The sequence below is a fragment of the Ptiloglossa arizonensis genome, chromosome 2 (genome assembly GCF_051014685.1).
Source record: "Ptiloglossa arizonensis isolate GNS036 chromosome 2, iyPtiAriz1_principal, whole genome shotgun sequence".
NCBI lineage: Eukaryota > Metazoa > Arthropoda > Insecta > Hymenoptera > Colletidae > Ptiloglossa > Ptiloglossa arizonensis.
Genome location: NC_135049.1, coordinates 9,276,700 through 9,289,043, shown reverse-complemented (window position 1 = coordinate 9,289,043; position 12,344 = coordinate 9,276,700). Strand labels below are relative to the sequence as shown.

The following is a 12,344-nucleotide window of genomic DNA, read 5'->3' as shown; positions in this document are numbered from 1 at the left end:
GGTGATAGACGGTAGGAATAAAATAAAAAGTAACGTCTGTCACGATGTTTGACACAGACAGTAAATGTATTTATCAAACGTCAACTCCAACCTCGCAAATTTCTATGCGATGTGAAACACGTGTGTTTCATGAATAAACAAAGAAAATAATTTAACTCTGTACGATCGCGACGTATCTTGAACAGAACTAGTAACGTAAAGATACGTGTTCGAATTCTAAAAAACGTTAAAACACAAGTGTAACTTTATCGATCTACCTTACTAAAACACTCTGGAATTTCCAAAGTGGTAGCTTGCGTTTCGTAAGTAGCATTTCATTGGGCATGGATCAGCGGAACCAGCGAGTTTGTTCATGAAGACGACGGATAATTAATCTTGATAGAAATTTTGTTGTCACACCACGGAGGTTTCCTTATTGGCGAACATTAATGTAAGGAGAGCACGTCATACGCATAAACAAACGATCATTGACATTGTGACGTTCCATTGTCGTTTAAAAACACTCCGTCACAGCCGACTAAGATAACATTTCTATTGGTCATTGGTACGCAATTATTTAGTTGGGTTGATCGTAAGACAGGTAATACAGGAATACCTTTAAGGAATATTTGAAAAAAATCTTCACGTGATAATATACTGGTAAATAGTAAGAAACTACAAGTGAAGAATTTTTACCGAATATAATAAGGGGAAGAGACAATAAACGTGTTTATTATAAATAATATTTTTATAGGAAAATATTCTTATAATGGTTGCACTTAGCTAAATCACACAGTTTTCTCGATCTTTCCGGTTCAAGTTCTTACAATTAAATAGCCACTTTTGTCGTGTAACGAATGTAATGAACATCCGCGGTGGTTACATATAAAAACCTATAGTTGACATCGATCGAAATACTATTGAAATCCATTAGCATCATTTTTAACTTTAATTTTTCCCGCGGTTATTTTAAAATTAACGATTATTATTTGAGGATTTGAAAATTTCCGATGGATACTTGAATTTTCATAATCGAACCAAAAAAGAGTCACTGTTTATTAAGTAATTATTTTAATATCAAACGGTGCATTCTACGATATCTTTTGCGTTTTCGATTCAAGGTTTAAACTTTCTATTCTCGTCGCTATATCGCCCAAGGATTTTTTAAAAGACTCCTGCGATTTTTCCTTCAAAGGAAGTGCTTGAGATCGTAGAACTTCCGTTGCCTGTTTCGTGATCTCGTTCCATGCAAAAGCAATATCTTCTTCTGTGGTAAAACGGCTACCCACTACGAAACGAATAATCAATTTTTCGTGAAAAGTTGCTGCAATTACGTAAATCTTTTTCCCGGCTGTCAACCTAGTGAGGAGTTCCTTGGTCAACTGGTCATCGCCCTGAAATTAAAAGAACAATTAGAATTAACGACCTATCGATTTATTGAAAATGATCACTATTCTCTATAAAGTAAGAGTGCCTGAAAATTTTTGATTAAATACAATATAATACAAAACAATTAAATACCGTAAACTGAAAATCCACAGAAGAATATTTCCTGCCCTTGTTCGTAAACACGGGTGTGGATAAATTAATACGAGATCGTATACCGATTACAATGTACAAGAAAAAGTATTTGAAAATAAATGTACAATATTGACCAAATTCTTTATTAGTTCTTTTAGTCTAAATGTACGTACCTTCATCCTGAAGCAAATCAAACCCATCGATCTGTTTACTACTATTTCGAATCTGTTGTCGGATTTAACGTATTTTTCAAATATTTGCGCCAATTTGATCGTATGCCTAATGTGTTTTTGCAGACCTTCCACTCCGTAAAGACGTAAAACGAACCAAATTTTCAGAGAACGAAAACGACGACCCAGAGCAATTTGCCAGTTCTGATAAATAGTTTGAAAAAGTATTCACTTTCGTCGATCTTCGTAAATCAGAGAAGACAATTAAATATTAATTTACCCTGTAATCTGGAACGAGTCCTTGCTTCTCGTGCTCCAAGTAAATTCTATTTACGCTAAAGGTTTCGATGAGTCGTTTGGAATCTTTCACCCTGAAAATTAACGAAAGTGTACAATTACTTTCCACTGAAAATAAGAAATATTATATATTTATCGAGAAGTGAAAATACACGCACCAGAGTGCGGAACAATCAAAATTTACGAGCAGCCATTTGTGAGGGTTGAAATTGAAGGAGTCAGTATACTCAACGCCGGACATCAAATACCGGTACTCGGGACAAACAAAAGCAGCGCCTATAAAAAAGAAGGAAGAAGAAGAAAAAAATGTATATTCTTTGAAATCAATATCAGAATTATACAGGCCCCGATTGAACAACACGTGGAAGCGGGTGCGAGGTGATGAGAAAATAAGAACATAATATGGAATGTAATTTTTCCATCCGAGTCATTAGTTTTGAAATAAATCGAGTTTGACGTATAGGCACGTATACCGTTAAAACTAAGGCACGAGTGATGTATAATCCGTATCGTGTTTCGAAACAACGCTCCCCGTTGTTAAGCCATCAGTTTTCGTAGATATTACACCGTTAAATAAATTATTCCTCTGGCAATAAATTTATTAGATACAAATAGTCGAGAATTAAGTACGAAAGATCTAATTTACAAGTTTAGAAGAGATTCTATGTAGTTAAGAAGTAATTATTGAATTAAACAGTTTTTTTTAGAAAACTGTGAGAAATAGATGTTTATTCTTCTTTACACGTTTCTCACTCATACTTGTACAAATTAAGGAAGAGTTTGGTGAATAATATTTAAAGACTTGGAAGTTAAATTAGAATTCTGAATTTAAATAGGCAAACTTATGTTTCTCCAAAATGCCCTGGAAAATTATTTATTGTAATACTTTGTTATATAGAAGAGCATTCCAACATTACGTATTTATTGAATTTTGTAAAATTATTTACCTGCATAAGCAGCATCTACGTGCAGCCATATGTTATGTGCATTGCAAATTGGTCCCAATTCTTCAAGGTTATCGAACGCACATGTACCAGTAGTACCCAAGGTAGCCACGACATAGCATGGTATGAGACCTTTCTCCTGATCCTCCTTAATCGCTTTCAATAATGTTTCACCTCGAAAAGAGCATTTGTCATCGGTTGGTAAAAGTTTCATAGGGACTGAGGCTAAAATTCCCGCTTTCTCTACCGATGAATTCGATTGGTCTATGCAACAGAATTAGAAAATGTCAAGAAATGTGTAACAAGAATTATAACTTATCTAGAAAATATAACAAATACTTGATGAAACATAATACAAAGGAAAGGATCAATGTATTAAAATTAAACGATCTCGACAAATGTAAAAACTAAATATCATTAGACATAATTTAGTATGTGTACAATGCGGTCACCATTTGTTAGTTCATAAATCTTTAGCAGATATGTATTTATAAAAAAGAAAAACAATTGATCTAGTTAATGAGATCTGGACAAATAGGTGAATAGGTGAATAGAAGTAATTGTTAGGTACTTGTAAATGAAAATTAAAAGAATTTAGTTAAATGGATGTAGATGAAATAAATTAATTACCAGATGCATAGGAAATTAGTTTATTCTTGATGAAATTTTCGTCCCATTCTGGATGAAGACGTTTTATACGACGTGTCGTTTGTTCTTTTGCTATCAGCAAACACACCAAGGTAGCCTCGCTTGCTGATCCCTGAATAAAGGAAGTATGTATCCATGAATCGCAAAATTGTATAGTTTAACTGCCCTATTGCATTAGTACAATGTACTTTTACATATGTTTACCAACATTCTTAATTATACACATTATAAGTACACGTATTTGCCAAAATTTGTTCACAACCGTTTTGAGCTAATTTTTTAAATGTTAAATAATAATAACAAAAATAGTTTCAAATTATACAAGTACAATTGTTTATAGAGAAGCACATTTATTGGGAAATTACTAATAAACACTGGTTAAAATCGTAAGATGTATAATATTGACATTAAACTTTTTCAAAGTCATTTTCACACTGCCACTGTAAAAGTTAATATAAGAATTGGTATTCTAATATCCAGATACTTTAACAATTTGGTATTCTAAATTGCAATGTGTATCGAATTAATTCTACGTATTAAATGCGTAAACTATCGTATTTTACATGAAGAAAAGTAATATTAGTATCTATTTATACTTAAATAAGAAATTGAATTAAATCTGTTATACTCTATTAAATTTATTATTAAAAATCAAGAATCAGGTATAATGGCTCGTTGGTCTAGGGGTATGATTCTCGCTTAGGGTGCGAGAGGTCCCGGGTTCAAATCCCGGACGAGCCCTGTTTTTTTTTTCTCTCTTCCATTTCATCTATGAAAATACATTCGACACAGACTGTTAATTAATTATTACTATTAACAAAGAAATTTTATTAAAATATTTCGCTACATTATAAAAGAAACAAATTAAACTTGAATTTACTACAAATTTTATGTAATATCAATAATACGTTAAATTACGAATATTACACCGTAATAAAATACAAGGAATATTGTCAACTTTGGTTAAGTAAAAGAAAATTATTAAATAAATAATCCTATTCGTGTTCCTCTATGGAAATCTTTGGTAAAAGGCGAAATATGTATGACTAAATATACATGGACTTGTATGAGTGTGAAACTGAAAGTTATTTTAAGACGAGCATCCATTCTCAAGTGAGAAATGTGTCCCCCTAGCGAGAACCCAGTGTATCAATCAAATACTATTATAGGTACTGGCTGAAATTTATTTTTAATTTGTGACTGAAAACCACAAATTATTTCTAAACATATTTCATTCTAATTTATTAAAACATTTACCTATCAGGGTTCATTCATAAAACTACTATCAACGACTTTTTCAGAACACAAATTGAAAGCACGTAATATAGTATAGTACTTGCAAATATTTATTTATTTTCAGGATAGTATTTTCGTTTTTCAATTGAATTAATGATTATGTACCTGTATAACGCCTCCTCCAGGCCCTTCACTGCAATTGAGGAACTCGTTCGGTAATCCTATTAATTTGCCGAGCCAATTCATCATAATGACTTCAAGTTCGGTGCATGCGGGCGAAGCGAACCATGAAAATCCAATACAACCGATACCGTTGCATAAAATGTCGGCTACAAGTGCCGGATACGAATTTGCACATGGATAGAATGCATGAAAATTCGGTGAATTCCAGTGAGTTATCTGAAAATAACGCAAATAATTCAACCAAAGGATGAAAATTAATTAATACACTTTTTTATTTAGCGTTTAATTCTATTTCGAGTGTAATATTTTTAAGATGGTCTTTCTTTTACGCAGACTGTTGCGGAAATACTACTTCAGAAACAAATGAAACTTACATCCATTGAAAAGGATTGTCACAATATTTGTTATAGTTACTTTTTTTATTAATAAAAAGTCCTAACTGGTGAATTTAACGAGAAATGCAAAACTTTGTACATTTAAGAATTACGTGTTTAATGATTATTCCTATACTGTCTATAAAGTACAGTACAATATCTGAATTACCCGAGTTTATTTGCACAAATGAACCGAGCTTCCACTTACCCTCATGAGGTATTAAAAAGTCAGAGAAAGGTGTCTCGGTTATCATTGATTCTATCGAAAATTTTTATAAAACAGAAAAATTGTCAAATTTACTTTGCAACAATCGTTTTCACGTATTACACGTTTCTTTCTGTAAATTAAAGGGTAAACGGGATAACGTACACAAAAGAAACCCTGCCCTTTCTCAAATCTTCTTTCGGACAAAGGTTTTACGATTTTACGTAACTTATATTTTAATTCGGTCTATTCTACGAATACATTCCACCGTTTAGAATTCTGCCAAACTGACGGATGCAACTGACTCTTATCATCAAAGTGAGAGCCTTTTTCTCGAAAAAAGAAACTTTCGAAATAATGAAAACTTACCCCTGGCATGATGTACCGCTCAATATCGTTTAGCACTTCCTGCCACGTTTCCGCTTTTTTCGGTGCCTTATCAGGCAACAATTCACTGAGATATCCGGGGTCTACATCCGAAAGGACATTTCTGTCTCTCAAAGTGTCCGTGTAGTTGGCCACAAACTCGATAGCTGCTTTGCCAAAGTCAATGAATTCTTTCGTATCCATCGTTAATCGTAATTTCTTCGAAAACGAATCCTTTGATTAATTAATCCTATCCGATAAAAGAAACAAATTGTTAAAAAGAAGGAGCGATCGAGTTATCGAAATCTCATATTATAATCATTCATAGGCATTAATATTCAGTACTTAACAATAGCATGATATTTAAATTAAAACGATGCGAAAGATTTTCCATAAGTATTCTAATACATGAATTATCCGATAAAAGAAATCAATTAACGATCGAGTTATCAAAATCTCATATTATAATCATTCATAGGTACTAATATTCAGTACTTAACAATAGCATGATATTTAAATTAAAATGATACCAAAGATTTTCTATAAGTATTCTAATACATGAATTATCCGATAAAAGAAACAAATTGTTAGAACGAAGGAGCGATCGAGTTATCGAAATCTCATATTATAATCATTCATAGGCATTAATATTCAGTACTTAACAATAGCATAATATTTAAATTAAAACGATACAAAAGATTTTCCATAAGTATTCTAATACATGAATTATTTTGTCGACTGTCAAACTCGAAATTCTGTTTTCCATATTGAATTTCAATGATGTTTATACATATGTGCGAGCAAGAATCCTATTTGCAAACATAGCTAATTCATGCCGTATGTAGAAAATAATTTGCTCGATTGCAAAGTAGCAAACATTAAATTCATTATTTTAACATTTATTCGAACGATTCGTTCTTTGGAAAATGTTATAATAATTTTCTTCTTACATCGAGAAGATCTAGCTGTCGTAATTCGAATTACAATAAGTTAGTCGAAATTCTCTTACTAGAACCTATACTAATTAAGGAACAAACTTCAATTTTTGAAACCTGTCATGTATTAATTACCACCTTTTCTTAATTGTTCAATGGTTAAGTTAATTATCCAAATAAATCTTTTTGCTTTCTCTCTCTCTCTCTATTCGAACAATAATACGAATAACAAATGAGAATAAATTCACTTCACAATCAGTCACACACTTACTAGTCCAGTATTGGCACTATTTATCTTTCTTACTTTTTCTTTTTTTATAAGCAAAGGTCAACTGGATGAACTTTCAAATGATTATTTAACTGAACACGATAAGATTCCAGAAATGAAGTTATAATCTAATCTACGTAGATTTAAAAGGAAAAGAATATTAACCATTTTTACCAAATTCGTTTCTTAATAACCAGACACTTTTAAATAAGACACGATAAAAGTCAAAATATGATAAAAGTTTCTCTTTCCCACGTATAGAGCAAGGAATGTTGTTTCTTTAGGTTACGAAGATTTCCTACTGTTAACACACATATTAATAATTACCAATAATCGTGTGAATTGATCCGTAATTTAATACTCGTCTCTATTGTGTACCAACAAATTGAACACAACGACAGTCCATCGATAACAAACACAACTCACGATCAGATGTATGGAAACACGGGAATTCGTCAATGAGTATCATCAACGAAACGTTTCAACATTCCAACGAGACCTTTGTTTTCATTATTGTTTCGGATACAACGCGAGTAACAATTCGAAAGTCTCCGCGCGAAACGAATCTCGCGCAATATCGGCGCAGAATTGAGCACGTACTTCGAGAAGCACGCGGCGAAATATCGATGCCACTGGACCAAACCCAAAACACCGTGGAAAAACGACACACAAATCGCGAGTGAATCGAAAACTATGACACACGTGTCGAGCCGTGAACGGTCCTCGACGAAGTGGGTTCGCATCAACCGCGCCGGATTAAGATGAATGCCGAGACATAGAAAACTTTCTCTCGCTTTCTCCGTAATTATACAAAAAAAATTTGTCTGTCCGCGTCGATGAGAAAAAAAAGATTCTATTTCGACGCAGCATCTCGACGAGATCTCCTTACCGATCGAAGAGTCGAATTCAAGATTTTTGAACAATACAACAATGTGTACCACGATTTGCAGGAACATTCGATAGTAAACGTCGAAACAATTGGCGAAGTAGCTCGCGTTTAAATTGCAGCGACGTGTTCGCGCGACAAACCTTTAATCTCGTAAGATTTACTCGGTAATATTCGTTGTCGATATATGTATGTATCATTTTGTGTGAAATGTTTACGTAATGTGAAATACGAATTAACGGTATTTTAGAATTGGACAATTGAAGTAACAAAGATGTATATTAATTTCAAAAAGCATAGTGCACTTGTGTTTTACACGTGCAGCTTAATGCACTTTCATCCTGAGGATAATAATTAAAATATAATTAACGAGTAACTTTTAATCTCGATTAATTTGATCGTTCGTATATGAACGTTATTGACGCGCGATAAATGGAAAATGAAAATGATGAAATTATATTTCTTAAGAAATACGTATTAAAAAATATTACAAGAGTGTACGGTAATGGCGTGAGTAATAGGTACTGTAATTATCTCAATTTAGTTATATACGTTATAATAATATTATGAATAATATAATAGTACCACCTTGTATTATATACCAAAATAATATCTACCATCATTTTTTATAAAGTGCGTCATAATAATACTGTACCTTTTAAAAGTTTTCATACTTTTTTAATAAATGTAATTTGACAAATATAAATACAATCTTTGGAATAACCAAGAAGAACTATAACTAGTACTTCGGACAACCAAGCAACCCTTACGATTATTATTAATAATAAAAGTGATGCTATAAGGTTTTTATCATTAAAAGTTGAAACTAATACCACAGCTTTTATTGTTAATGCTTTTCTAATTTAGAGACAATTGAGTAACACAAATTGTATAAATAATTTACCGATGTCAAAACTAACGGTACAACAGTAGGTTTCGACAGAAAGAAGAATCGTGGTACGAGTCAGCAGATTCGAATGTAAAATTTTGTGTTATTATCCGATAAAGAGGAAACAAATATTTGAAAATGATACGTCGTCTATGAAAAATCTGCATTTGACAAATTGTCTTAATTCATTGTCTCGTTTAAGTGGCGAATAGCTGACCTGTCGACATAACCAGCAAAAAACGGAATCAGTAACAAAAGTATGAAATATAGAAAGAACGTCCTTGAACTAATCCTGAACACCCGGAAGACTATGAAATCGACGCGTTCGTGCAGAACGGCCTCCACTTCCTCGAACGAAATTATAATCAAACGAGAAACAGCAAACGAGCAGAAGTGAATTTACAAAGTTCCTTATTTTCTGTTACCAATGCTTCTCGATCATCGTTCTTTTTTTTACTTTCCACCAAGAATCGTAATTCGATTTTTTTTTTTTTGAATAACTGACGATTTAGCATGAAATTAAGACTTGTGAACATAATTTATTTTTTATACTTAAACGTCTTTACGTACCTATAACGTCAAACATATCAATGTGGACACGATAATCAATCGAATTTAACTACACAACTACTTATAAAATAAAAAAATCATTTACAATGAACTGCAATTATTAATACTTTAGAGAAAAAAAAAAGGAAAATAGTATCCACGAATTTATTTAAAAAGCACGTAATTTGGTTATCTTTTCACGATGTAGTATGTAGCACAAAATTAACTTTGCAAAACAATGCATAACCAGAGTAGAAAAATTTGCTCATTTCAGAATATACAGTTAATTTAAATATTCCAGTACATATTTTGTATACTTACTTAACATTTTAATACAAAAACACTAGAATTACCTTACGTTGAGTAACAAATTCAATAAACCAAGATAGAGTATAATTATTCTTTGTCAATTTGGAATCTTCCACATTACTTTCAAACGTATATTATTTCATGAATATTTACATTTGAATTGGACTAATAGATTTATTCCATTATCAACAATTCTTCGTACACGCAAACATGTGTGTGTTACTGAACTTTAAATAAATTCAAAAAGCCTCGTACGGCACGAAAATGAATTTTCGTACATTTAAAAAATATCACGTTCAAAAGTTTATCATATTTTACATCGATGGTATAATAATTTTATACAATCGTACTTTGAATCGCACATCGCACAGCAGCTACACTCGCTAATTCTGAGAATGAATTTAAACGTATGTCATACACCAAGAGACAAACCCATTCTGAAATATATTTATTTTACAATGGTCAATATTAATGTTACAAAATAGAAATGTGAATCAATCGATAATCGAAGAGTTGCAAGTGAAAATATCATTGATGAGAGTTAGCGAGGTATCCGTAACTAAACATCGAGGAAATTAGAAGTGACTTGCCTGGAAATGTAGCTTGCCGAAAGTCAGGACAGGGAATTCCAATTTTTTGAATGGATACCTTCAATCAGCGAAGAGAACGTATTCTACTGCGAATGATAGCACAACCATCCCCTTTATATATCCTCGGCTGTCCGAGACTGTTTTTCATTCATCGAATGTAAAATGGCTGGCACTTCTGTACACGCTTCTTTCTTTTCTAATTTTCATTGTTATCGCGGGCAACCTTCATCAATCGCGGAGACGTGGCAAGAAACGATTTTTGCTGGTAATTTGTTTTCAGTTGGTACTAGACACTTCCTGTTGCTTGTGGGAAGAATGTGTCCGTCACGTACAAAGCGAGCAATACTTTACCAGTCCTGCAGGTTTTAAAGCATGTACTCGTGCTAGAGTATTACTTCGAATATTATTTGAATTTAATCGCGACCGTGTTTTCTTTATTTCTCTTTTCCAATTGGAATTATAACCTACGATACGTTTTATTAATAATCATATCGACCGTGTCGATCCTTCTCGGGAGTACAATTTTTATCCAAATAGAATTTTTGTACATATTAGGTGAAGTTCTTTTCATACATATGTTAAAATTGGTTAATTAAATTTTGGTTTCTTATTCAAGGAATAACGAACAAAAAACTGTTTATCTCTTATTTTTTGTTCGAAACTTTTATCTAGGTAGAAATTTTGCCCATTTCTGACACATACGAATATATTTACACATACAATATATGTATTATATATTTTACGCGTATAAGCGTCATATGATCTTTACATATGTTACGTGGATAAACATCCGCAATCTAGTAATAACTCTTCGAAGAACAGATCGATGCAAGGTTAATCGAAATATTTTTATTATCGTCCAATCTAATAGAAATAGGCCACCGCGTGATGTAATTATCGTGTAACTTGTTTAGATAGCAATTTTTCACACAGTATTTGCTGAAGTTCGGAATGCCACATATACATAATGGATATGGTTAAAGATTTTATGATGGGTTTTTTACAAATCAGTGACGTATTCCCTAGCGATTTCCTCACCTTGAAATAATATGAAATTAAATCGAAAATAAATAAATCTGTTAAATAATTAATGACTCTTAATAATTAACAATCGTTCGAAAATAAATAAATCTGTTCAATAATTAATGACATTTAATAATTAACATTCGAATATGAATAGAAATTTTCTTCTAAAATTAGACGAAAAGTGACACCGGGGACACCGTAGAATCTAGATTGTCTAAATCGATCAAATATTTATTAATCAAAACATTGATAGAAGAAAAAATACCTTTAAAGGCACAATTAATATCGAATTGAACATTTGTCGTCTAATTTGTAAAAAATAAAAAATTGCATCGTAAGAGAAGAATGAAAGGAAATTTATGTTACGAAGTACAACAGTTTTACTATGAACTTGAATTGGTTGGTATGCTTTTTAAAATTCTAATATTTAATTAATTATATTCAGCACAAGAATCTAATTGATGTGTTTAGACGGAGACATTGCATTGCATTGCATCTCAGAAAGAGACGCGACAAGATGTATCATATTCTGGAATGAGTTTTTAATACGAAATAAATAAATATAAAAAGAAAAGTAAAAACAAATTTATGCTTGGGCTCGTCCGGGATTTGAACCCGGGACCTCTCGCACCCGAAGCGAGAATCATACCCCTAGACCAACGAGCCAACTTGAAAACTTTTTTCACCTTTATCATCACCATGCTCCAGAACGGTTAAATAAAGTTCAATTATCGATACGTTGAAAATATTCATTGATGATATCTTGAAAGTACATGTTTACAATATAAACTTTCTCTTGTACGAAATCACTGATAAAAGCTAAACACTTGAAATACTTTCGCACAATGTACAATATACAATTTTTCATAATACACATATGACACTCTGAACAAAGTAAATTTTTGAGTATACGACTGATATCAGGGGAAATATAATTCTCGACGATGACCAATCTATCGAAGTTATTCG

General features: G+C 32.1%; 1 protein-coding gene and 2 non-coding genes across 6 annotated transcripts; 1 reads left to right on the top strand and 2 right to left on the bottom strand.

Annotated features, from left to right (window-relative positions):
• Positions 1-701: 701 nt before the first annotated feature.
• On the bottom strand, positions 702-7,828 carry LOC143143802 (aromatic-L-amino-acid decarboxylase). Of its 4 annotated transcripts, none has more exons than XM_076305509.1 (9): positions 7,727-7,828; positions 5,927-6,173; positions 4,961-5,194; positions 3,542-3,671; positions 2,915-3,175; positions 2,126-2,243; positions 1,951-2,041; positions 1,674-1,874; positions 702-1,373 (listed from the first exon to the last, which is right to left on the bottom strand). In XM_076305509.1, exons 2-9 carry the CDS (start codon positions 6,125-6,127, stop codon positions 1,071-1,073), a joined length of 1,539 nt encoding a protein of 512 aa, XP_076161624.1. In that variant the 5' UTR covers positions 6,128-6,173; positions 7,727-7,828; the 3' UTR covers positions 702-1,070. The 4 variants fall into 4 exon arrangements, with proteins under 4 accessions (XP_076161624.1, XP_076161623.1, XP_076161622.1 ...); XM_076305508.1 differs by having other exon boundaries at positions 7,454-7,809; XM_076305507.1 differs by lacking the exon at positions 7,727-7,828 and adding an exon at positions 6,997-7,102.
• On the top strand, positions 4,229-4,300 carry Trnap-agg (transfer RNA proline (anticodon AGG)). The gene has a single exon. It is a non-coding gene; the product is annotated as a tRNA-Pro (tRNA).
• A 4,141-nt stretch (positions 7,829-11,969) lies between the features above and the next one.
• On the bottom strand, positions 11,970-12,041 carry Trnap-cgg (transfer RNA proline (anticodon CGG)). Its single transcript has one exon. It is a non-coding gene; the product is annotated as a tRNA-Pro (tRNA).
• Positions 12,042-12,344: the final 303 nt, after the last annotated feature.